The sequence below is a fragment of the Hippocampus zosterae genome, chromosome 8 (genome assembly GCF_025434085.1).
Source record: "Hippocampus zosterae strain Florida chromosome 8, ASM2543408v3, whole genome shotgun sequence".
Lineage (NCBI taxonomy): Eukaryota > Metazoa > Chordata > Actinopteri > Syngnathiformes > Syngnathidae > Hippocampus > Hippocampus zosterae.
Window position 1 is genome coordinate 22,264,315 of NC_067458.1, and position 26,707 is coordinate 22,291,021.

The 26,707-nt window shown below is 44.5% G+C and overlaps 2 protein-coding genes across 4 annotated transcripts; one reads left to right on the forward strand and one right to left on the reverse strand.

The window, feature by feature from the left end:
• Nucleotides 1-1,155: 1,155 nt before the first annotated feature.
• On the reverse strand, nucleotides 1,156-17,833 carry gabra5 (gamma-aminobutyric acid type A receptor subunit alpha5). 2 transcript variants are annotated; one of them, XM_052073742.1, is made up of 11 exons: nucleotides 17,771-17,833; nucleotides 15,774-15,869; nucleotides 14,720-14,823; nucleotides 14,500-14,624; nucleotides 13,725-13,792; nucleotides 13,221-13,441; nucleotides 12,238-12,320; nucleotides 9,061-9,204; nucleotides 4,903-5,055; nucleotides 4,384-4,595; nucleotides 1,156-3,574 (listed from the first exon to the last, which is right to left on the reverse strand). In XM_052073742.1, exons 1-11 carry the CDS (start codon nucleotides 17,831-17,833, stop codon nucleotides 3,281-3,283), a joined length of 1,563 nt encoding a protein of 520 aa, XP_051929702.1. In that variant the 3' UTR covers nucleotides 1,156-3,280. The 2 variants fall into 2 exon arrangements, with proteins under 2 accessions (XP_051929702.1, XP_051929701.1); XM_052073741.1 differs by lacking the exon at nucleotides 17,771-17,833 and having other exon boundaries at nucleotides 14,720-14,804; nucleotides 15,774-15,915.
• gabrb3 (gamma-aminobutyric acid type A receptor subunit beta3) lies at nucleotides 5,653-25,152 on the forward strand. Of its 2 annotated transcripts, XM_052073737.1 has the most exons (10): nucleotides 5,653-6,952; nucleotides 16,708-16,755; nucleotides 17,976-18,067; nucleotides 18,151-18,218; nucleotides 20,323-20,543; nucleotides 21,116-21,198; nucleotides 22,160-22,297; nucleotides 22,393-22,545; nucleotides 23,296-23,540; nucleotides 23,885-25,152. In XM_052073737.1, exons 1-10 carry the CDS (start codon nucleotides 6,810-6,812, stop codon nucleotides 24,245-24,247), a joined length of 1,554 nt encoding a protein of 517 aa, XP_051929697.1. In that variant the 5' UTR covers nucleotides 5,653-6,809; the 3' UTR covers nucleotides 24,248-25,152. The 2 variants fall into 2 exon arrangements, with proteins under 2 accessions (XP_051929697.1, XP_051929698.1); XM_052073738.1 differs by lacking the exons at nucleotides 5,653-6,952; nucleotides 16,708-16,755 and adding an exon at nucleotides 17,052-17,857.
• The last annotated feature ends 1,555 nt before the right edge of the window (nucleotides 25,153-26,707 follow it).

The following is a 26,707-nucleotide window of genomic DNA, read 5'->3' on the forward strand; positions in this document are numbered from 1 at the left end:
CAACTCGAACTTCAGTTAGATATATCAGTCACAGTAAAGACCACCAGGACAAACACGTAATTTAATTTGAATTCTTAGGTGACCACGGTAACCGAAAGCTTATACAGGTGCGACCACGATACGATTCATCTCCATCTGGGGAGCGAGTGAGTCAGTCAGCGCGGGTAAAAGTGCGTCCAAAGGTTAACCGGCGCGTCTGTTTGCACTTGTGCCGTGACGGTTCTCGCTGGGCGGCTTAAGTCGCTGCGCCGAGGATGCAAAAAGCAACTTAAATGCAGCTAAATCCTCCGCAAGCAGATGTGAGCCAGATGTTGAAAGATGGATTTATATGTGCGCTAACTGCCGACCCGACATGTGCGTGCCGTGTGTAATCAAGCACGTGCCGCCGGCTTGTTGTTCCATTAAGGAAGATTAAGCTTCATGTGGAGAAATGCAACTTTGAATATAGTGATTTGATCCATCTTTAATATCGTCATGCGCTATTTCCACCACGGGTCTCACTTAGCAGTGGTTCTCAAACTTTTATAGCATGTAGCGCCTCAAAATACATCATTGTATGCAGTTTGAACATTAAAACTGTATGGAAAAATTAAAAAAGAAAAACATGTTCTGTGTAGCACTATTTGCTGGGTAAAGGGACCGGTCGGGACCTCAAATAGCGAAAAGATGCGCATAATTGATGCCCAATATGAATAAAATTAAAATTAATTAATTAATTAAATAAAGTAAATACGACGTAGCCGTACTTGAAACATGTACACGAATTTGAGAAATAAAAAAGGCTAACCTTACACACAGATTGAAATGTAATTAAGTGATTCCTTCGTGTACCACTAGAGGGGGCCAGTGTACCTATAAACAGTACATGGCTTTGGACTCGTCTGATGTTGCTGAGAGAAAAAAAAACTCGAGCGTAAGAATACAATACGAGATTTATATTGCGCTTTCACAACAATTCGTTTTAAAAAGGCCACAATTGTACAAGAAATTCATATAGTTTGGAGGGAACAGCATTTAAAAAAAGAATCAAAACCGGAGGGCTGCAAACTGCCAATTATTTTAATAATGATAAATCCGTTGATTATTTTGTTTAAAAAGATTTTTGAGGATAAGGGATTTTTTTTCCCGCCAAGAAAAAGAATCCTAACACTCGAATGATGGTTGTTCTTTTTTTTTTTAGGGGTTTTTTTTCCGAGAAAGCATTATTTATTGCTTCAGTTATTTGCACTTGAAGAACAGCCCATATTAAAAATGCACTTTCATGTGATAAGTATCATACATCCATGTGCTCCGAAAAAGTTTCTTTTAAAATGGTGACAGGCCACTCAGGAGGCATATACATTGCATTCATATTTCAGAATTCTCAGGAGACAGAAACAAATACATGGAAGGTTTTTTTCAAAACTCATAAAAACCACACTAAAGTCGTTCAAAGGCGTCACTGTATTCAATCAAAACGAATCCGATACTAGTGTTGTGGTGCTGCTGCTAAATAAATGGAAATACAGGTATACATAAATAATACATTTTTTTTGCAGGAAAAAAGGCATTTAAAAAAACACGACGACGTGGATAGGAAGAATAAAGTACCAAAGAGCATTAAAGACGACGAGCATTAAAGCCACACCAAAAAGAAAATGAAGGCAGAAATTTATGAGAGCTAAACACAAATTGAGCACACCAAAATCCAAATTGAAAGTAAGGTAAAAGTACTATATAATTGAGACAGCATAACAAGTTACTCATTAGATTTCATCTATATTTATGCAGAAAAATGTAATTCAATTACATAGAACAAAAAAAAAAAAATCGACATTTTTGGAGAAAAAAAAGTTACATTACCTGAAAAAAACTGATGTTTTTGCAAGAAATGTGTTCTATTCCTCGTTGATTTTTTTTCCTGGAAAAAGAAGTTGCAATAAAATAAGAATAAAGTACATTTTCAGAGGGGGAGGGTGCCAAAAAAAAAATCCAAACATTTATGAGTGCGCCAAGAGCACTCTGAAGGCATCACACGTTGGCTGGCATGGCTTTGCGACATGTCCACATTTGTACAAAAAAAACATTCAAAAAAGCTATACACAAGCTGCTGTGGGCCAAGAACAAAAAGAATCACAACTTTTTGCATAGCATTTGGCCTTGCTGCCATGCTGCGCTCAATGAAAAAACAGTTTGAAAATTGAGAGTTCAAATTTGTTTTTGAAGACACATCTGGAAATAGGGCAAACCTGACCCAAAATGGCCATTTCAAACCAAAATGTCTGACTTCCTGTGTGGTTTCAGGTGGGGTTTCTTGAGACTCTTTGTGTGTCTATTTTTGATAGAAGTTTTTTTTTTTCGTTAAGTGGAATTAGCTCCAGCAGCTGAATTTTCAAGTTAAGGAGTTAGTTTAATACGTTTCATTGACTCCAGAAAATAGTCAAAAATGGTTGGTCCAAATCAAAACGGCCGACTTCCTGTGTCTGGTTTCTTAAGACTTTTCTTATGGAACTATTCTTGATGGAATTGGTTCCAAATGTTTGGGGTTGCTAAGTGATAGAATTTTCAAAACTGTGGTGTCCCATTTTTATAACCCGCTGAAAATGACGGCTGCTTTAAACCAAAACGTCTGACTTCCGATGTCTTTTCCGGCATGGTTTCTTGAGTCTTTTTTTTTGTGGATCCACTCTTGATAGACACAGCTACCAATGTCCCTGTGGTTAGGTCAAAATGGCTTCGGGGGCTGACTTCCCAAACGTGTTGAGTTTGTTTCCTATTTTTTAACCGACCTTTGAAAGTGACCCCAACATAGCCGCTTCAAACGGAAATGTTTTCTTTCCTGTCGATGTGTTTTGTGGGTCTTAATAGACATGTTTTACAAATTCCACATTGCTAATGGAAAATTGCGTAGTTATTAGTTTGTAATTTTACAGCAAATTGTACAATTTTGCCACTATACTCTGGCCACACAAAATGACAACAAAAAAAAAAATCCAAAATGTTTACAATTGAGCATCACTCAGCGTAACTGGTTCATATTTGCTACCAATTTGACGAAATCCGTCAGGTATTTTTCCCAGCTAACAATTAACCTCGCTGTACTGCGGCACGATGCCTCCTGTCCCTTTTTCCGGAGAGAAGGACAATCAAATCCAAACACTTAAAATGTGGAAAAACATGGCAACGAAGGAAAGTTTAGGTGTAGCAGAAGCAACATGCAATGAAATTACCTCAAATGAAAACAAGACGGCGACATTTTGGAACGTTAAGTGCTTGCTGGCTTTTGCGCCTTAAGTTCCATCTAAACGGCTCCCTTGATGACGGGCTCCCGGTTGAGATAAGTGGCCCAGTAGACCAAGTTGAAGGTGCCGAACAGCACGGGGAACACAATGCGGGACATCTTGTCGATCTTACTGACACTGTTGTACGTCTTCTTGGGGTCGGCGCCCTTGGCCTCGGGGGCCGCCTTGAGCTGCACGGACGTGCTGTTGGAAATGGTGGACACGGACGCATCCTTGGTCAGGTTGGCCGTGTAGTTGACGCCGGCCGCGCAGGCGTTGTTGGGTTTCTTGGACAGCGCCAAGGGGTCCTTACGCTGGCGGAAGGAAATACATTACGCAGTTCTGAAACTTTGAAACTGTACATGTCAAAAATGTGTTTTTTTTAATGTCACGGCCGCTTCTCCTCCACATCGAGAGGAGCCAGATGAGGTGGCTTGGGCATCTGATTTGGATGCCTCCTGAGCGCCTCCCCGGTGAGGTGTTCCGGTCATGTCCCACCGGGAGGAGACCCCGAGGAAGACCCAGGACACGCTGGAGAGACTATGTCACCCAGCTTGCCTGGGAACGACTCGGGATCCCCCGGGGAGAGCTGGAAGAAGTAGCTAGGGAGAGGGAAGTCTGGGCTTCCCTGCTAAAGCTGTTGCCCCCGCGACCCGGCCCCGGATAAGCGGTAGATAATGGATGGATGGTGTTTACAGGGAAACCGTCTGGAGAACTGTCTTTGTTACCTCCACACAGTTCGCTCGGGCATGAGGGCTACAGCTTTTGAATCTTTTTAGAATCAAGCAATTTCCCAATCGATTGATCAACTTATTGGATAAAAGTTAGCATTTTGGAACACAGTAACGTACATGTGAGGCGCATTCTTTTTATTCACTTTGGTTGACCATTGACATGTTCTACTGGAGTATATGTGACTGAGTGCGTCGGGCTTTTAAAGGCCGGGGCTGGGCCTGGTGAGTGACGTGGGTGTCGAGAACTTTACCCATCACAGTTGTGAGTGCGACTGCAGTGATGTCAATCCGTGTGTAGAAATAAATAAAAATCACTATAAATATACAGTGTATAAAATAGCACAGATTTTGCTTTGACTGTGTTTATAATAATTGGAAGGCCTACTGACTTTGGGCTGTTGGGCCTCCATGGCCTTCTTGCCATCCCAGGCCCAGCTGCGCTTGGTAAAGTAGTTGACCGTGGCAAACTCGATGAGGGCGGAGAAGACGAAGGCGTAGCACACAGCGATGAACCAGTCCATGGCGGTGGCGTAGGCCACTTTGGGCAGCGAGTTGCGGGCGCTGATGCTGAGCGTGGTCATGGTCAACACCGTGGTCACACCTGCGTGGGCGGGAACCGCGACCTTTTTGATCGATCAATACAGACGTGAAGAGCAGCTCTAAAAAGCAAATTACAGCGAGCCTGCGTGTGAGTGTCTGAGCACGAGTTATCACATTTGACCGTTTGACTGAACGTGTCGGACGGTGGCTCGCCTTGCCCACACGCGAGGGCATCACAATACTTTTTTCTCCTCCATTTCGTTTCAACTCACTCAAGCGGCAGCGTATCTGAAGCTCCCCCCTGGTCACTAAAATGTTGGCTCGCAACACAAGGCAAAAAAAAAGACAAGAGGGTGGGCGCATCTTACCGAAGACGGTGCGCGCGGGCACGGACTCACGGTTGAGCCAGAAGGAGACCTGCGACAGGATGACGGTCATGAAGCACGGCATGTACGTCTGGATGACGAAGTAGCCGATCTTCCTTTTCAGGTAGAAGTGAGCCATCATCACCGTGTACTGACCTGACAAAAACACAACAGATATTCAGTCACAATCGGGCAAGATGCTGGACAAGAGCACGGGTATTAAATTTAAGTGCAAGGTGTGCTACCGTACGTCCAGTGGTACGCAGGCTCCCTCTAGTGGCACACTAAAGAATCACTGCCTAAGTACAGTTCGGTTGTGTGTAACATTTAAGTTTAATCATTTTGCATTTAATCTTTAATAATTTTGTTTAGTGCAGCCCGGTAGTCCAGTGGTTAGCACGTCGGCTTCACAGTGCAGAGGTACTGGGTTCGATTCCAGCTCCGGCCTCCCTGTGTGGAGTTTGTGCATGTTCTCCCCGGGCCTGCGTGGGTTTTCTCCGGGTGCTCCGGTTTCCTCCCACATTCCAAAAACATGCATGGCAGGCTGATTGGACGCTCTAAATTGTCCCTAGGTGTGAGTGTGAGTGCGAATGGTTGTTCGTTTCTGTGTGCCCTGCGATTGGCTGGCAACCGATTCAGGGTGTCCCCCGCCTTCTGCCCGAAGACAGCTGGGATAGGCTCCAGCACGCCCTGCGACCGTAGTGAGGATCAAGCGGTTCGGAAGATGAATGAATGAATGAATGAATAATTTTGTTTAAAATATACTGTATATGTCGGTATATGTTTTTTTCAACGCATTTTTACGCAATACATTTATTTTAGTGCACTGTAAATGTTACGGTGGATGACGATAACATGAAATATACTTTTAAGAAATAAAACCCGCCTTGTGTTTGATTGAACATTTGGGCCAACTACGCGACCGGATTTTTATGTTGGTCATGATGGTGGTACTTAGGGAGTTAAATTAATTTTTTTAGGTGGTTCTTGGTGTAAAAAAAAATAAAATAAAATAAAAATGTGAGAACCACTGCTTTACCTTGGCCTTTGTGTTTTGGGTGTCAGTGACGATATACTGGATTCTTGTTTTGGGTATTACGGGTAATCACGATAGGAAGGATTATTGACCCTTTGAGCGCACCCATCTCGTTGTGGTCATCAGATAAACAGGATTCTTGCCCTTAGAACTCAGACATGTTGTTTAGGGTATTAGTCAAAGACAAACAGGATTCCTGCTCGTTGACATGGCGCCGCAATCCCCCGGATACTAGCAGATATCAAAATATTAACGTGAAATGGCGATTTGCTATTTTGGCCGTCTCATCCAAAATAGATATTGTGATCAACTGTTGCCATTAAAGGGGGGAAAAAAAAGCTGCTTGTCTCTCTTGTTCTTTCAATTTTCCTGGAATCAGGGAGTGTGATCCCACTCATATTTGTCATGTGAAAGCCAAATAAATGGGTTGCCGGGTGAGTCATCATCATCATCATCATCATCATCCTGTTAACCAACGGGAGATTGCATTTTATTTCCTCTCCCGTGGAAAAAAAAAAAATCCACAGATGACTGCCGCGTTCTCCTGGCAAAATCCGATTTTTTTTTCTCCCTCTCTCACTAATCCCTCGTCACAATCTGCATCCTGTGTGCGTCTGTGTGTGTGTTCTCTGGATTGGCACATTGTCTCCTGAGCCGGGACACCACTAAGGCGGCAGAGGCGGAGCGACGGCTAGAGGGTGCCGGCAGCCGCGGGACATCCGTGGGGAAAAGTTTGGACGACGTTCTGACAAGCATCCGTCATGCCCACGGCCAACGGACGAGCATCCGTCAGACGAGCTCGGTGGCGCCGGCGTCGCCCCGCCGCCGCTCATGTTTGACCCTGTTTTTGGGGTTTTGTTTCTCCCCGACGTGGATGGGCAGGTGTGGAAAAATAAAAATAAAGAAGACCAAAAAAAAAAAAATGCGGCTTTGGTGGACTTTAACGTTTGGATTTTGGAGCGTCTGCGGCGAGCTGCCCTTCATCGCAGAGAACAACGCGGCAATGCTGGTCAACTGGTGAGTAAGCGTGGGCGTCTGTACCGGCCCGTTCTGCGCTTGTTGGGGAACACGCGCATTCGTTTGTCTGCGTTATTCGGTGTGGGCTTAACGCACCAGGTCAAGGGTCACCCGTGTCCAATGCAAGCTATTCCCGGCCCGTTTAAAGAGGGTTCGTACCTCAGATTAGCCCCGCTAATTAAGTCTGGAGGCTCCGTCTGTCTTAAAGAAGGAAGCATTTGGCGTCACGGTGGGATTTCCACCGCCGTCAGTGGCGCAGGATTTTACACTTACTTTCATGTTGCTGTGATCCAGAGTGAATCCTATTGAACGGAGCATCCACTGCATGTCCTTAACTGCGGCAAAATAAACTAATTGAGATTTTATTTGCCTCAATATTGTCATTGGGATTTAATATGTGTTTTTTTTTAACGAACACAAGCAATAAAGGAATTTATATTACAGGAGACAATGACAGATTTACTGAATGTAAAAGTTGTGAGTTAGACTTGTGCTAAAATAAACCATGAATGAATAGGAGAGATTGTTTATCTACTTCAAAAAGAGTGTGTGACCACACACTTTGTTTGGTTTGGAGTCTTGAGTGTTCACACAATGACAGCGTCATAAAATTTTTGCAAAAACTATATAGCAAAATAACACATGGAGACAGACAATTCCATTGAATTTGAGTGACAAACCTGTTTAAATCTTCATATTTGATTTAATTATGTCATTGCTGTATATTACTTTTTTTTTAATACAGTGCAATTTTTTCTGACTTTTTTTGAGGGGTCGGGGGGGGGCTTTAAGAACAGCTCATGAACTCAAAGCCTTCTGGGAAAGGAGAATGATAACATGCTAACAGTTGATACGCTAACATACAATATTGCTAGAAACAATTACTGAGGCAGCGTGATCAGGGTTTTTCATCATGCCCTTTAGTACAGTATTATTTCAAATTGCGGCGCATGTGCACACCCTATTTCCAATGGCAATTGCACAAATGTTAAACATGCTAACCTCCAGCAGCCCGGCAACCTGTTTGGACCCGTAATAGGACCTTTGAACATCCCTCCACCTCGTTGGACAGCTGAGACAGGGTAGACTGCTTCACATGCTGACAGCCAGTATAGCAAGGTGGCAACAAAGGTTTGACATCATGAACGCCATGTTACACAAGAGAATAGAGCAGATGCCACTCGGCCCCCCCTCCTCGCCCTGACATGGCACTGCCACTGCGGCCAATCCCGCTGGTGATGACGTCACTTGATAAAAGCACAACTGACTGAGGGACACCGCGTGAGGATTAACCCTGCACAACCAATAGCTGGGACGATATGCAAGTGTGGGACTTGGAAAGGGTTGGGGGGGAGGGATACAGCTGGCAGTGTGTGGGAGGGAGGCCTTCCCAAATCCGTGTGATGTACTTGCTGTCACTCTCAGGCTTGATTCGCAAACATTTGCCTCTAAAAGTGTCTGCGGGGTAGCAAAGGTTGTACAGTTGCTCCTCCACAGGCGCTTTGGAAATGCTTATTTGCGTTAGCTGCTACCTCAAACAAGTATCGATGGTAGTTATGTAAATCTTCATTCAATGTCAGCGTCGTGAGCTAAAACTGTCTTGCGTGAGCGTTGAACAACCGTCTTTGGACGACTATCTTTTTTTTTAGAGGATTCATTATGGGCATAGTCCATTCATATTTTACTTGGCTGATTTTGACTTGAGTCCTATGCCGAGGGTCGGACATGGCTAACGCTGGCGCTAGCACGTCAACCCTCGATCAAATGCTATCATGCTAGCATCTGTTATGCTAGGAAATATCAAGACAGCGGACCCGAGTACTCAAAATGCGAAGGAAGATCAATTAGAATCTTCCACCGTGTTGAAGGGCAGAAGTTGCTATTATTACACACACCGTGTTGAAAAGAAGCTAACTTCGGCATCCGCCTTTGACATTAGGATGCCACCAGAGGGCGCCAGAGCAATAATGAGCACAAAAAAAGCCCAGTGGAGATTTTTTTTCTTCTTCTGCGCATAACAGAGGGAGCTAAGGCATACACACCCCGACGGTTAGCCCATAATGTACATATAAAATTATCGATGTTTAATGGAAGAAGCGTGGGTTAACCTCTGCTGGTGGAGATGTCCTCAGTGCCGGCCGTCTGACCAATCAGGTGGTACTGGTTGAGCCTGGAGCCCTCCTCGCCGACCACCACCGACTTGGCTGCCCCCTTATCCCACGTGTAGACCACCTCCGAGACCGGGTATGCGTCTGAGGGAGCAAAACATTTCCGTTGTCATGGTAATTTGGGACAATTGAGTCAAGGCCTGCCATTATTGTAAATAATACCATTTAAGATATTGTATATTAGTACAATAAAATATTTTACAGACGTATAACACAGTTTACATTTGTTTTGTTACGCAATTCTTTTTCTGCATAAATGGAAAGTCGGCCATTTTATTGTCAGTAACTTTGAAGGAAAGCTTTTGGCGCATACGTGTAAATGCATACAATTTGTGGATGATAGAGTTTTGTAAACGACAGGTTGCGTGACTTTTCTATTCAATTTGTGCTCTTTCAACCTTTGACTACAATCATACCAGTGACAAGTGTTCAAAGTTAATCTGCGTGTCTTCACGCTGGTCGGACAAGCGTCCTTCTTTATAGCCACCTGGGCTGCCTGGAAGTCACATCGCTCGCAGCCAGATGTCATTTTGGCTGCTAGCTTTTAGTAAAACAACAACAACAACACCACCGCCGCCACTTTGGATGGCAAAAGCACATCACAAAGCGGAAGTTTTGAAAAACATTCTCCTTTACGAACTCCGAAAAATGGACAAAATGTCCTCTCACACAATGTTGTGTTTTGACTCCCTTGATTTAGCTTCAGCTGCTTGAGCTCACAAACTGCTCATTAAGAGTTCCAGACATTTTTAAAAAAAGGAAGAAAAAAAAATCACGCGTCAAATTCCTCAAAGAGGTTGAAAACAAGCAAAACCATTTGTTGGATCATTGCGATCATTTTTTTAATGTGTTTGACAACACGCTGGTTGCAGACACGGGGGCCGTTGTACACGACGTTCTCCCGCAGCTAATTTATGTTCAAATGTAAAATGCTGAATTGGTGCTTTGAATGGAGAATCGGAAGGAGGCGCTAAGCAAACAGGGCATGGGACATTGACGGGATAAAAAATGACCCCCCCATCCCCATGCAACGCAATGTGAGGTTGACCACCTGACAATTACTTCTCCCGGCGAAAAAAAAAAAAAGCCTGCCTGAAGAATGAAGTCCGCTCACAAAACATGATCAGAATAAACGATGACTCTGTTTAAAATAACGATAGTGGGGAATTTACCCCCTTTCAGTTGAAGCTACTTGCATGATATCAACCGCGATCTTTTCTATTCTTACGCATTAGACTTTCAGGTCACGAGACACGTAATCAGATGATGCCCTGCGGGGGAAAGCGTGCAATGTCTTGCTGTGTGGTAGGTTCTGTAGTTGGCAAATACTGGGCCTTCTGTCACACCAATTTTTTTGCGGAAACTATGTGCGATAGAAGCTACAGTTTGCGAGGGGAAAACCAATCGCAAAGTATAACCCCGTTACTAAATCTGTGTGTGTGTGTGTTTGTGTGGCACTCCGCGGTCCAATCTACGAGCACTAATCCCACAACTGTGGTGTCAGAAGACTTCACAGATTGTCTTCAATATCCCCAGATTGACTTCAGCCCCGCCGGGATTATTGTCCCTGACCAGCCGCAACAACATTAGGGTGTCTTGTAACCAGCCCGTCCATTGTCTGTTTGAACTCCTTCTTTGACGCGAGTATGCTAACGTTTAGCATGAGCGTAACCTGAGCAGAGAGAAAGCTAAATATTAGTCTGGATTAGTCAGGGACTGCGATATTTCAAAAGAGATGATGATGAAAAATACGAACATTCTAGCTGTTGCTATGCAAACAAATACAGCAGTGATTGATATTGCAAATACCAGGAACAGATTACTGCTCAGTCACCGTTTTTTTCCGTTCAGACCAATTTTTCAGGCGGAGGACACCCTGAACGAGTTGCCAGCCAATCGCAAAGGGCACAAAGAGACAAACAACCATTCTCACTCACAAGCTCCCCTAAGGACAACATTAACTGTTCCATGAGGCTGCCGTGCATGTTTTTGGAATGTGGGAGGAAACCGCAGCACCCAGAGAAAACCCACGCAGGCACGGGGAGAACATGCAAACTCCACACAGAGAGCCCGGAGCCGGAATCAAACCCTGCACCTCTGCACTGTGAGGCAGCCCAAACCATGTCTAGTTTAAAAATATACTGCTTGGGGACTATCTGTGGCATTTGGACGAGAGGGAAGGCGCTTCGTTTAGTCAGGTGGCAGCCTTTTTTGTCTAATAGGGTAAAAATCGTCCTTCCAAATCTTTTTGGTTGGGCATCAACAACCGTGAAAAGTTAAAGTTAGAAAATTGAACATAATTTGTAATTTGAGCATGGCTCATGGCGATTTTTTTTTAACACGAGCATATCTCTTTAAAAAGAACAAAAACATAATAAACGGTTTAAACCAGAGTATGTCAGCTTCCCATTTGCGAAACTAGCGAATGCCGAGCTAGCGATATTAACTTCACGAGAGCATGAGAGGTGATTAATGTGTGCAAGAACAGAACCATTGCAGCGTTGAGTGAGAGCCTGGAGTACATAAACATGTACGGGAAAAGCGGGCCAACCAGGGAGGCGCCATCCACGGAGGTCAAAGGATTAGCTCGGGTTAATGGAGTCGCAGAAACCGGATACGACGCTGATAGCATCCAAGGCCCCGGCAAATCACACAAAAGCCCCTTTTTTAAAAAAATATATATTTTTTTTATTAATATATTTTTAAAAAGGCTTTCCTAAAAACCCAAAGCAGCTCAGAAGTTAGCATTTTGTGTTGTTCCATAATTTGATTATTCCGTCAGCTTCCTCCTCTAATTCTTTTGCATAACCAAGCTAAACGAGCAGAAAATAACGTGGACTCACGCTATCCGCAGGGGGGTTAGTTGAGAAAAAAAAAAAAAAAAAGACAGATTGGTGAAGGCCGTCGTAGGCTTACCTAATAAACTGACCTGTGAGCGTTCGATTCAGAGTGGTGTGTATTTAAGTCTACCTTGCGATTAACCTAAGTGACTTTTGGCATACAGCGGGCACAACCGTCTTCCTCCTGCAGGGAAGCCCCTCGTGATTAATCCCAAAAGCTTAAGGACCGGCGCTGCTTCCTGTACGTCACAAAAGAAGCGCCTCGGGTTATACTTACAGCTTCCAAACTTAAGAGGACAGGCATGCGCGTCCATGGGGAAGTCCTCCAGTTGCATGGGGCACTCTGCAGATATGGTCAGTCTGAAAAAAAAAAACAATGGAAATCAATCCGTGCACGAAATATAGAAAATGTGTGTGATTAAAACGGAGGATTAGTCCATTAAGTCTTATAAAAGTCATTGAGGCCGGAGTCCTGATGAAGACTGCTACTCCCACCGTGTGGACGCAATTGTAATGTCATCATGGAAATGTGACAAAAATACTGCGATGCTGCAGAAGCAGAACATATCTTGTTTTGTAAAAACATCAAAATGAATAAAACTGTCCACTGTCACTTTTTATGTTTAAAAATAGTTTTCATTAGTTATCTTTTTTTTGGGATACGGGACCGGCCCAGTCCGTGAAATGAGAATATCAGCTTATGGGTGGACCCACTTTTGGTGGGTAACCCATGCGCCGTTATTTGCTCAAAACTCTGCCACTCCTTTTCTCTGTTTTTGTGCTCAGGCCAAAGCCGTGTCTAATAAGATCATTTTTACCCCCTTTTCATGGCATCGTGGGCCAAGGAACTACATTTAGTTCCACATCAGCCTTGTTTAATTGGGAGTTGTGGGGTGAAATAAGGTTTGCTGCCACCTTGTGACATCAAGAGGCATTACAACCCCTTTTAGGTTTGAGAGTAATCGACAAGCTCCCCAAAAAAGGCGCATAGTGTACACTAAGCGCTTGTAGATGCCACGTGATGGCAGAAAAAAACTACTTTTGTCTAAATGAACCACCTCAACTCACCAAATTGGCTATTGGCAGCACAAAAAGATGTCTGAGCTCACGTGCGAGTAAAATATGGTCTCACAACTCACAGCAAAAATCAATCAAAGGACGGACATTCATTTTGGAAAAAAAAAAATCAAATTGGGGGATTTCTAAATCAAAGTATCACGAATGGTGAGTGTGTCATCAAGTAAACGGCCTGTCAGGTACCTCATGGTGTAGAGCAGCGTGCCGTCGTCCTGCAGCCTCAGGAGCTTGTTGGGCGTGGTCATGTTGTGCGCAATGGACTTCTTTCCATTCAGGAAGAAGGTGTCAGGCGTCCAGATGTTGCTGGCTAGAAGGTTGTTGAGTGGCAGCATCTTCATGGGGCCTTCGAAGCACAGACGCTCGTCTTTCCAGCTCTGGCGGAAGAACACGTCGATGGTGTACTCCTGAAATTGAACAGGCCATTTTTTTTTTAAATCGACCATTTCTCAAAAAACTCCTTGGGTATATTGTGAAATTGGGTGGACATAACGGGGCCTACATAAAAGCTTTGTGCACAAAACTGAACAGGAAGTCGGCCATTTTGGTTTGAAACAGCCATTTCGGGCAAATTCCAGGGCTCATACTTTTGTCAAATTCAAACGAGAGGATTTTGCTCTGGAAATTGATTGCAATGGATTGTTTCATTAGCTCTTGTAGCTTTTGAGTAACGTTATGTTGAAGCCTTACCATTTCCGTGTCCGAAACAGGACCGAAGCTGGTGACAAAAATGTTGGTTTTGATCTCTGTCACCTTTTCTGTTGGATTGGAGAGAGCAGATGATTGAAGACAATTCACATTTGGAATTGGAGTGGGAGACAACATTTGTGAACATTTAGAAAGGAATGACCTTTTTTTGGCATTTTTAGAGAGGCAAGTAATTAGGATAATTTTTTTGTGTGAATTTGAATATTTTAATGAAAAAAAAAACATTTTAAAAAGTGATCTCGGAGTAGTATTTTCTCTAAATTAGGTTAAAAAAACATTTTCAACAGTCAGATTCTTGAGAAATCAGAAATTCTTTGACACCTATGGACTTAAGTGAAAAAATAAAGTAGAGCCAAATTCACCGAAGCACTTTCAGTCATCTATTGAACGCGACAACAGCGAAATAAGCAAATACAAAGGGAACATAATCACAAGGGGGCGGACCTAACTTTGTCATTCACAGGGCCCCCAATCAAGGCGCATCAACGCAAGTGTGCGTGTGTTCCTTTCATTTTTTTACTTACTTTTTAATAACAGTTCATTAAACCACTTTCTTTCTATTCAGTTTCATATTTCACTACACAGTGATATTTTTCTTTTGCAAAAATGTCAAAAAGAAAATTGCGAATGGATAAATGGCAGTCCAATTCATTCCAATGGGGAAAATTGATTTGCTATAGAAAAAAAAAAATTATTCACCCATCGAGGCCCCACTGTATTATTATTTAATGCGTGTACTGTGAATATAATTTGTTACCTCCCAATCCGGGGCGCAGCCTGTTGTCGTAGCCGTCCAGCAGTCCGTCCAGGATACGCGTGAACACGGTGATGTTGTTAATTAATTCTGCCTCGGTGGGCGTTCCCGTCGCCTCCTGCTGGAGGCTGGACGACGACAAGCATATGTCAAAAAACGAGTATTATCTTCATCACATGTGACGGCGATGATGATGATGATGATGGTGGTGCGAAACACTCACCACGGGCGGCAGGTGAGACTGGCGAGCAAGAAGCAGAGCCACGTGCGTCTCATTGCAAAGCTGCGGTGCATTCCATCGCCCATTCCTGCGGCCAAAATGCACTCCTGATCATCTCGAGCGAAACAAGGGTACGTTAGGAGTTGTGCTCCAAAAAAACGGAGACGAGCACAAGCGCTGTCAAGTGCTCTGCCATTGCCGACATCGCTGTGCTTCTTTGTGACAGAAACAGTCAGAAAGAAGCTGGTCATTTTTTTGTTTTTTTTTGCACCAATTTTGGTGTTATGTGTTATCATTATGTTGATTAAAAACGGTGCCAAAGATATTTTCATTGTTGGTATCCATTGTCATCAATATTTTTGGTAGTTTTATTTTCCTTATGTATTCATTTGAATGGTTTCACATGTTGTCTTTTTATATTTATATATTTATATGCATTTCATATTTAAATAGGTACTTATTATTGTATTAATTTTAAATGCGTTTCATTTTGCAATGTGCATTCTTTTGTGTTTTAATCGTTATTGAGTCATATTATTTATTTGAGGTATTCTTTATACTTCTACTGTTGCAGTAATTAGTTTTCAAATTATATTTCCACGTTGTATTTATTATTCAATATAAATTTTGGGTATTTCTATTTTGTCCCACTGCTGTTTAAGAAGTGAAAATCTTCAAGGTTCTTTAGTTTGTTATTTAATATTTATTCTGGTCTTGTTACGATTCAATATTTTCCAATCAGTGTGATGTGATTGTGATATGAATATTCTATATTTTGGGTTAAATGTCGCATTTCTTTAATGATTATTTATCATTGGTTATTTCATGATTTAGTATTTATTTTTTCTACATGTATGAATTCAAGTGTTTATTGATTGTAATATTTCAGTTCGTAAGCTACATGAATTGAACTGGTTAAAAACAACACAACCGACTGGAAGTGTTCCACCTGCATCCCTGCACCACACATGAGCCTCTCCACACAGTAAAACAGCACTCCACCCCCCAACCCCCACACCAAGTCCAACCCCCCCCCCCCCCCCCCCCGACCCCTTACCTTCAAGAAGACGACGACGACGACTCCCTCCCGTCCTCCAGCGTTGCCCGTCAGCAGCCTCTCCCGGAGCGGCACTCCAAATTTGCCGTCAACGATCTGGTGGATGAGGAGGATAGGGGGTTGAAAAAAAGAACCCCCCTCCCCCCGAAAAAAGACGTGGCGTTCAAATAGAAAAATAATTAGAAAAGCATCAGCATCATTCCGGCTTCGGCGTCGCGGAAAAACAAGGGGCGGAAAAAAAAAAGGTATAAAATATGATGAGGAGGCAAATGAGAGGACGAGAGGAGAGGGCGGGAAGCAGCACTGGTGGATGTGCGCAGTGGCGGAGGGGTGAAGATGCTTGGAGGGAGGGGGGGGGCGAGAGAGAGAGAGGAACGGAGAGAGCGAGAGAGCAAGAGAGAGAGAGGTTGAATAAGACGACTGGATCTATTTCTTATCGTTACCCCGCTTCTGACAGCTATGTTCCACAAATAATACGAACGATGATGGTTTGTAGTTGGGTGACGTGTTGAAATTTCAGTGGCAAGAAATTGTACTTGAATGAATACAGGTGGCGCCTTGCGATGCGGGAAGAGCGGAACGATTCAGAACATTTTTACAATTACATTATTCCCCCCTACCTTGAAATTGCGATGTTTGTGCTCACAGCGTCGGCTTTTGCTAAATTAAAGGCAAACGAACCACCTGAATCGATCAGGGCAATGATATTTTTGGGGAGGCTGTCAACTCGCTTTACATGCTTTTTTTCCCCCCCCCCTTCAAAAACAAGCTCGCAATTTACTTTGATCCCTGTCCCTAGTTGCGTGGCCCCACACGCCATCTGTCTTTGCACTGTTTCAGGAGGCTATTTGATATCAATATGAATATTTTACATCGTAAATTGGAATCCGTTTCTGAACAGGTTCCAACTGTATTTTTTTTATTTTATTTACAGGAACGCCGTTGATGGCAACAAAAAGCTTCATGCCATCTACGATACCAGGTGAGTGTCATTTTATGTCGACTGGCTTTCTTTTGAGCAGAAAATTGCCTTAAGAAACAACCCCCTGACCCCCAAAAAGCACAAATTCTGTTTTGTATTAAATAAGCTTTTTTTTAACTCTGTTTTATAGTTCAGATAATTTGGCAAGATGATATTTGTTTTATATTTTTTACCATTGGCTCAGATGTTAATGTTGTCAAAACATGTACCTCCTTAGCTAACATTGCAAACTAAAACACACACACACACAAAAAGCTCAAATAGCTATTAATAACAACAACAACAAACACCACAGCTTTTTTTTGCAGATCTGACTATTTTTGACATCTGAAGTTGTTTTCTTATCACTACTGATACCAAGTCCATGGTCACGGATAGGGAATATCTTGCTTCACCAAGTGTTGCCGTTGTCAATAATACTTCTTGATTCACGGTTCTCCGTGGCACCGCTGTCCCTATTTCTATATGCCACAGAAGTCCCCAAATATCTCAAGTGATCAAGATCAGAGACTCGGTTAACTTTCTCGAATGACATTTTTTTTTTTGCACTGTGGATGAAAAACGTATTTGGACCAAGTATTGTGGAGAAAGTAGAAATTTCAAATGGAGGGTGTAAGAGTCGAGTCATCAAGAAAAATAAATGCAGTACTTGCTTGTACTTGGTTATTTCCCACTACTGGCAGCTGGAACCCCCAGCTGGCCCAGCCCTGGCTCTCATTAGCGCTTCACGTGCACAGAAATGAATCTAAAGCACGCTAGGACGTGATTTGACGTGACAAGATGCTAAAAAGGAGCAAGAGGTACTGCGTGGGACGTCACGCGGCGGATTGATGGCGCGTTCAAGCGGGTGTCGTCGTGTGGGTGAAGTCTCACCTGACTTAGGCGGATATCGACGGGGAGAGAGAGAGAGGAAGAGTGGGAAGGAAGCGGGGAGGGAAGGCAGGGAACGACCGACCGACCGCCGCCGCGAGGCGACGGCGCGAAGCGCTGACTTGCACCCCGCCACATAGCTCACCTTAACCGGGAGCATGACGGTCGCCCGGGCGGCGTTCTGGCGGCACTGCTGGCCGCTGGTCATGGCCGCGATGTGCGCATGCGCCAGGTGAGCTTCTTGGCGCCAAGGATAACTTCTTCTACTGCTTTGTATTCGTCTGCTTCTTCTTCTTCAACTTTAGGAATATTCCAATATTTTTAACATGGCCGCCATTTTCTCTTTTAAGCGTCAAAGAGCCTGGCAACATGTCTTTCGTCAAAGACACGGTGGACAAACTTTTAAAAGGATACGACATTCGTCTCAGGCCAGACTTTGGAGGTAAGAATAATTCACGAGTAATTATAATAATTATATTAATTGGTATGCGATAACATACACACTTGGTTATGTTATTTTTTAAGGTGCCCCTGTGGCTGTTGGCATGAGCATAGACGTGGCGAGCATAGACATGGTCTCCGAAGTGAATATGGTAAGTTACATGCAAAAAATATATATACATATATATAATATAAATAAAACATTTCTAATGAGCCCGTTTTTATTACTGCCCCATGAATTCAACATCTGGTTTGTTGAACAACATGGCACACACTAATTCCACTGGGGAAGTCTCTATTGAACCTTAACCACCCTCCCTTTGTGTCTGGGTTGGAGCCTTTCACTCCACTTGAGCTCCTCTCTGCCATCCCCAGGAGATAGGCAGGTGTTAGCGTGACAGGTCTCACGTCTGACACGTGTCTTTGCCCCGGGATGGCAAGGCGCTGCCGTCTTCCCACGTGGCCTCATTTATCAGAGAGTGAAAACCTGTCTTTGTCTCTCCCCCAAGGTCCAAATTGTCTGACAACAATCAGCACCCACACAGATCCAAAAGTGAGCATCTGGACTTGAGTGCTTCCTTGTCAAAATATACGTTTTTCCCCAATATGATCCGCCACTTGGTGGATTTTTTTGTTGTTTTGTTTTGTTTTGTGTCGCGAGTTAAAATATGAATTGCTGTGTGATGAATGTGAAACCAAGCTTCAGATCTCGAAAGGAAATCGAGGTACGACTATATGTCATTGAAGCCCGTCAGGCCGGTCAGGTTCCGGATACAGCAAGAGTTCGCAACGTGAAGATGCCGAAAGATTTCAAACGCTTGGCGATCCAGACACCGAGCCGCTTCCGTGCGGTGGGAGTTTGCGTTGTTGTGTAAAAAGCTGATTCAGCCGACCCACTCCGCCGGTGCTGCTGCATGTGGGCGGACATCGCGTCTCAAAACAACACCTGCTTTTCATCTCACTCTCACTCTCACTTTTCATCTCGTCTTGTCGATTCTCGTCAGCAGCTCTCCTCTGCACCACTGCCGCTTTTAGATATATATATTATATATGTATAGATATTCATAGCTAACTTTAAAAAGAAAGTACAGTAAACGGCCATTGTATCGCGGTTCATTGTTGTGGCTAGCACTTAGCATTAAGCTAGCAGACTATTATTAGATGAAGTTCTATGGTTTGCTTGAACATTTTACCGTTTCAATATACAGTGTTTGATTCTGTTTTGTTTCATTTGTCAGTTTTACTTCACCGGGCAGTGACCAAACTTGAAGCAAAAATGCTTTGTCTCTTTTTTTTTTTTTTTTTGGAGAACTGAGAGAGAGTCTGCTTTTCATTGCCTCAAAGTGATGTCAGATGATTGTCTCCCATTTCCTGGCGCAGAGAGAGTGAAAATAAGGACTGCGTTAAAAAGCGTGTCTTGATATGTTTAAAGCATACGGGGAGTGGGGAAAGTAATGGTATGTCCTTTCGCTTATGCGCTTCCTGTAGACGAACAGTCGGACCATTCACATGAAATCCGCAGCAAGAAATCAGTTCCCTCTGCGAGTGTACAGTAATTCACTCCTAACGCAGAGAATGTTGCGGTTGCTACACATTGCGGCAGTCTTAAAAAAACAAAACAAAAAACTGCATTTCCATCATCTCATCTGCGTCAGGTCAGCACTTTCGCACGGCGGCGAGTGTACGAGTAATATTTATTAGTTTAGATGGGTCGCAGTCGGGCCTGCCAACAGATCGCCATTCCAACCTTCCTACACGGGCGGGGTCATGCGGCCAAGACCGCCCCGTACACGGCACAGCATGCTGAACACACATGCACGCTCGTTCCCAACCTAAAGAGTCACTGAAGCGGAGGTTTGTTTATTTCCTGTGACCTGCTTATTTATTTAAGACAATATTAGTCAGCAGAATCGAGTCCGGTCGGCTCCATTAAAAGGCTGCAAAAGCTTTTGTGTTTACGCTGGATCAGTGGTGGAATGCAGCCAATGAGTCAATGAGGGCCTTTATTAATTATTGATCCGGCCATCTATAAGGATCTATCAATCCATCCATCAAAGCCTTTCACAAAGTCTTCCTGTAAAAAAAAATAATAATACGGGAGCCCAAACAGGATTTCCATTTGTCTGGTGACGGGTATGAAATGTCACGCTCCCGTCTTTCCATTTGATAGGCCGCGCGAAACCACGACGAGCAATGTGAACGTCTACCGCGGTAGTATCGCTAATGCTAGCTGCGCGCAATTCTCCCTCTCTGCAGGACTACACGCTGACCATGTACTTCCAGCAGTACTGGCGGGACAAGCGGCTGGCCTACTTGGGCATTCCCCTCAACCTCACTTTGGATAATCGGGTGGCGGACCAGCTGTGGGTGCCCGACACCTACTTCCTCAATGACAAGAAGTCTTTCGTGCACGGCGTCACCGTCAAGAACCGAATGATCCGGCTGCACCCGGACGGCACCGTCCTCTACGGCCTCAGGTAAAGCGGCGCCGCTTTCGTCGGGTTTGATACCTTTTCGGTTACACGGGGGGGGGGGGGGGGGGGGGTGCCACGCGTGGGCATGTGAGGGCCTGATTTACTGACGTTTCCGGGAGATTTTAGATTTTCTGCTTAGGTGCACATTTTTGAAATGCCAGAAACAAAAATGATTGCGTCACGTCATTGCTACGGTAAAGGTCACGTAAACAATTAATTTCTTTTGATATAAAAAAATGCACGACAGTTTATGTGGCCTGGTGTGAATCACCCACCGACTGTAAATTGTTTGCGAGAGTCCAGTTCGGTCTCATTGCCCCCCACCCCCCCGGCCCCCATCGCTCAGTCTGTGAATGTCAACGTCACCTTTTGCACTGCTGCACAGTCACCAACAAATCAACTTTTTTTTTTTTTTGCAGTGTATACCGTAATCCTGTACATCTGCTCTTTTACTCAACAGTATTTCCTCTTTATACTGCAATGCACCATTGACACTAACCAATAAATGCTTTTTTTTTTTTTTTTTTTATTGGGGCCTGGGGGTATGGCGGGGGGGGGCTGGCCTTTGGACTCAGAATCACGACGACGGCCGCCTGCATGATGGACCTGAGGCGATACCCGCTGGATGAACAGAACTGTACATTGGAGATTGAGAGCTGTGAGTTCACACACACACACACACACACAAACACACACACACACACACACATGCGCACCCTCATTAGTCTTGATGATATGTGCCCCTGCGCTCGCCATTCATGTGGAATCACGTGTGAAAGCGTGTAAGATTTACATGTGCTGCAGTCAGCGCTGGCGGGGCTTGTAAATCAGCCCCCCCTTTTTTTTTTGTTAGCCCGGTCGCAGGCCCCTCCGGCAAACGTAAAATGCATTGCGCGCGATTCGTTCGCAAGTTCACCGCCCTGTTCAATAAAAACCAACCGACCGGCCGGTCGTGTGATGCAGAAAAGCCATGCACGCCGCGCCGGGAGTCAACAATGTCATTTTAAGTGAATCATGGTCGAACTGATTAAGTAATCGAATTAATAATTTTTTAAAAAGTCAAAAAAATTGCATATTAAATTACAAACACAATATTGATGTAAGGCGACACGGTAGTCCAGTGGCTAGCACGTCGGCTTCACAGCGCAGAGGTACCGGGTTCGATTCCTGCTCCGGCCTCCCTGTGTGGAGTTTGCATGTTCTCCCCGGGCCTGCGTGGGTTTTCTCCGGGTGCTCCGGTTTCCTCCCACATTCCAAAAACATGCGTGGCAGGCTGATTGAACACTCTAAATTGTCCCTAGGTGTGAGTGTGAGTGCGAATGGTTGTTCGTTTCTGTGTGCCCTGCGATTGGCTGGCAACCGATTCGGGGTGTCCCCCGCCTGCTGCCCGAAGACAGCTGGGATAGGCTCCAGCACCCCCCGCGACCCTAGTGAGGATCAAGCGGCTCGGAAGATGAATGAATGAATGAATATTGTGTTTGTGAAACGCATTCAATTTTTTTTTTAATCATTACGCCCGAGTACATGGTATAAATGTTGTTTAAAAAAAAAAAAAGAGCATTGTCTTGATGTTGCTTTTTTTTTTTTGTCCCCCCCCTCCTCCCCCACGCATGTGACAGACGGATACACGACGGATGACATCGAATTCTACTGGAAAGGAGGCGACACGGCCGTGACGGGGGTGACGCGCATCGAGCTCCCGCAGTTCTCCATCGTGGACTACAAGCTGGTTTCCAGGAACGTGGTCTTTTCCACTGGTAAACGCTTGAAAATACAAAATTTTAATCTGTAATTATTTTTTAGTGGGGAGGATTGTCATACGTAAAGGGAGCCGCGCTGCGTGTGTGTGCAGGTGCCTACCCTCGACTGTCTTTGAGCTTCAAGCTGAAAAGGAACATCGGCTACTTCATCCTGCAGACGTATATGCCCTCCATCCTGATCACCATCCTGTCCTGGGTCTCCTTCTGGATCAACTACGACGCCTCGGCCGCCAGAGTCGCATTAGGTCAACGCTTTCAAACTGAATGAGCGCGCATGCGATACGCGAACGGTGATCGTCTGCCTAAAAACGTCAGAACGACAACATTAGTGCTACAGCGGAAGGTGAAAACACAAAAGATGTCGCCGGCCACTCCGGCATTACAGAGCTGCTCCAAATCGGTTTTCTTTAATCATTCATTCGTACTGCGGCTTTCATCTGTGTCAATCTCGCGCCGCTGTTCTTGTTCTTGGCTCTCAAGTGGGAATCGATGGCATGGACCCACACGGCTCTCCGCTCCCACCCCCTCACACACTGTTCAAGCGCTACATTTTGGGCCCACGAACACAACGGCACTCCAGACGCAGAAATGGAGTCGCGGTCTAGGCAGGAGACGCAGAGAAACATTTCTAAAATGGTGCATCGATATATTTTTAGATTACTTCATAGCCCGGTACGAACACCACGAGTCTGCAGTTGAACAAGTGGCGAAGCAGCAATGAGAAAAGAAAAAATGGATTGGTTAAAGCATAGGAAGGAATAGTTGGACAAATCTGCTTTATGACACATCTTCAAGCAGCACTAATAAAGCAGTAAGTAACAATTAGATTGTTATAATCGTGTAGAGAAGCAACACTGGCAAAACAGTCGCTTTAAAACACACGTAAGGAACATATTAGCTTCTCCGCATTGTTAGCATGTCTCGAATTAGCGCTGGTAAAAGCAGCAGTAAGGAAGAGTCTGGCCAGCTCATCGGGACCCCGTTTGCGTTGGCAGGCATCACCACGGTCCTGACCATGACCACCATCAACACGCACCTGAGGGAGACGCTGCCCAAGATCCCATACGTCAAGGCCATCGACATGTACCTGATGGGCTGCTTCGTCTTCGTCTTCCTGGCCCTGCTGGAGTACGCCTTCGTCAACTACATCTTCTTCGGGCGCGGTCCGCGCATGCAGAAGAAGCTGGCCGAGCGGGCGCAGAAGGCCAACAATGACCGCGGCTCTTTTGACCGCCCCAAGGTGAAGACCTCTGCCATTAAACGGATGGATGGATAGAAAACAAGATGAGATGGCGTAACATTTATAGCTAGCTAGCTACATAAAATAGGTTGATAATTCGGCTAGCTAGACAGACAGACAAGATAGCTTTCTAGCTAGGGAGAGATAAGATAGCTGGATAGCTATAGCTAGCTAGCTATCTGTTTTATAAATTGATAGACGGACTAGCTATAGCTAGCTAGCTATCTGTCTATCTTACAGTGCTAGCTAGCTAGCTAGATAGACTGGGTAGGTAGGTAGGTAGATAGATAAGTAGATATAGTCTTATCCAAGTTTGAGGGCAATTTTGGTGTGTTCCTCCCCAGGCCGAATGTCAGGGCAACATCTTGCTGACAACACTGGAGATCCGCAACGAGGTGGGCGTCCACACCGTCACCACCAGCAGCACCCGCAGCAGCACCACCAGCAGCCTGTACGATGCCACGGCAAACTCCACCCCCGTCCCGCTGGACAACTCCTCCGGAGTCCAGTACAGGCGCGGCGGGCGGGCTGCGCGTCCCCCCGGCCCGGACGGGAGGAGGAGCCGACTGAGAAGGCGATCGTCACAATTGAAGATTAAAATCCCCGACCTGACGGACGTCAATGCCATTGACCGGTGGTCCCGCTTCATCTTTCCCTTCTCCTTCTCCTTCTTTAACGTTGTCTACTGGCTCTACTACGTCAATTAACGTGTGTGTATGTGTGTGAGACGCTCGGACACTGGTCACGTTGCAGACACGCGAGCGTCCATGTCAAGGGCACGGCCGCCAGATCGTCCTCGGCGTACAGTCGCTATGATGCCACGTACAGTGGAGTCTCTAAGGTCAAACGCCACATCAAAGTAATGTTTTTCTCATAGGAAATGATGTCAGGACAGCGACCAGTCCCGGGTGCATCACACGTCTCTCAACATTATTTTAAGGTTAATTAAGGTCTCTAAATTGTACAAGGGGGTGAGTGTGAGTGGCCATTTGTATATGTGTGCCCTGAGATTGACTGCCGACCAATCCAAGGTGTATCCCGTTTCTCTTGCCATAAATCCTTAGTTATAAATTAATAAATTGATCCATAAGACTAAATTGCCCATAGGTGTGAATGTGACTGTCGTTTGTCTGTATGTGCCCTGAAAATAATCGGTGACCAGTCCAAGGTGCATCATGCTTCTTTTGCCAAAGTCATCAGATTCAAAATGGTCTAAATGTGAATGGTCGTTCGTCCATATGTTCCTTGCGAATGGCCGATGATCAGTCCAGGGTGTGTACCGCTTAACTTCTCAAAAGTCCTCTTTTTTTAAAATTACAGACTCCAAATTGTCCAAAGGGTTGACTGTGAGTGGTTGTTTATCCATTGGCTGGTGACCAGTCTTGGGTGCACCCCACTTCTCTCGCCAAAAATCATCTCGGGTATGCGCGTCGGGAGAGGTCCTTCACCATTTGAGGTTCCACTGCATTCTGCAACGCTGAAGTTAGCATGGATGCTAAGATAAATTTGGCGTGTGCGTCTTTGATGTTTTTTTTCCCCAACAGACTGACCACCGGACTTTTCATTGTTTTCATTTTGTGTTGACTTTATAAAAACACACAGACAAATCCCAGCTGGTGTGTGTGCTGTTCTTGTCGCAAGTGTTGTCGCCATCTGCGGCCGGCCACGCGTAGGAGTGGACGCCACCTGCCACAACATGGCGGAGCGCTCACGTGGCGCAAGCCTCTCGTAACAATGGAGGATGTTGTTGACTTTGACTTTAGTTTTGAATTGGTAGTTGACAAAATAAAAATCAGTTAAATCAATGATGTCTCAACCAAATCACAGATCACGTTATCAATCACGTGTACGTGTCGACAATTAGTATTGCGTCAGAGACGATTGAATCTTAACCACTGGCCGAGTTTGACGTCTTGTGAAACGAAAATGTGAACGTGAGCAACATTGCTCGATTGCGAGGCGCCACGTCACCTGCACGACGTTTATGCTTCAACAGGTAAGGTGGCTTCAATTCATCTCAGTTACTGGGATTACTGGCACATACGTGCTCTTGTGCACATTTCCTACTCTCACTTTTTTAAATACCAGTACAGTACTACTTTTACGACAACTATCGATTTTTTTCAATTTATAAATTACTATATATATATATATATATATATATATATATAATAAATATTACCGTACTTACGTCACTACTTATAGCAGCGCTAATTATTTTACTCCTGTCTCTTATTTGACTACGAGTACCATTACTGCTACTACTATTTCTACAACTACTTATCTTACGATTGCTTAGCTTACGGCTACTACAACTATTTCCCCTTTTACAGTTTGTCTAATAGTAAAACTACTACTATTACTTACAGTACGATTACTTATGTTACCTCTATACATTTACTAATATTACGGTTACTTAAACTAGTAGTACTCTTGTTTAGGGACAAAACAGTTATTGTGTATGAGAGCTGTTTCATTGCTTGTGTAAGAGGTAATCGTGACTACCATCCCCGGTGGGCCCTCATCGTGGTACGTTTGTTTGCAGAGCTGTTATTGGAGGCTAACTTTAGCCGCTAACTCACTGTTACGATGCTACATGAGAGATGTGTTTTGTTCGTGCTGTTTCTGAGCACCTACCGAAGGCCAGAGACGGTGGTGGTAATCGTGACTGGTTGCTAGGCAACAGGAGGATGCCTTTGTGTGAGCGTGATTCAATCTTTATGTGTCAAGGTTTGCTCTTGTCCTTCTCTAAATGCGACAAAGTGATAAGTAGCAGCCTGGCCGCCGAAAGCCAGAAGACACGAATCAAAATGACAATACACTTTTTGAAATGAGGGCCAAAGATTTAAGTCTTGCTTTCACTGCAGCGTAGCATTCAGTGTGAGCGCTAGAAGGTAAAACAGGAAAAGCCTACTAGAACATCTGGCTTTTATCTGGGGTTAATCGGAGGCACGTAAATGATGGTGTGCTGACACCCATTTGACGAGTTTGAACAGTGACTGGTTCAATCATTAGTTGTCAATGTTATTAATGTGTGAGTACAATATTGTGCACTGTCGTATCTTCCATTCAAATATATTTACAATTTTGAATTTAAAAAATCTCCAACTATATGTTCATTCCTTTATGTATATTTTAAAAATTGTTCAATATCTCGTAACATTCCA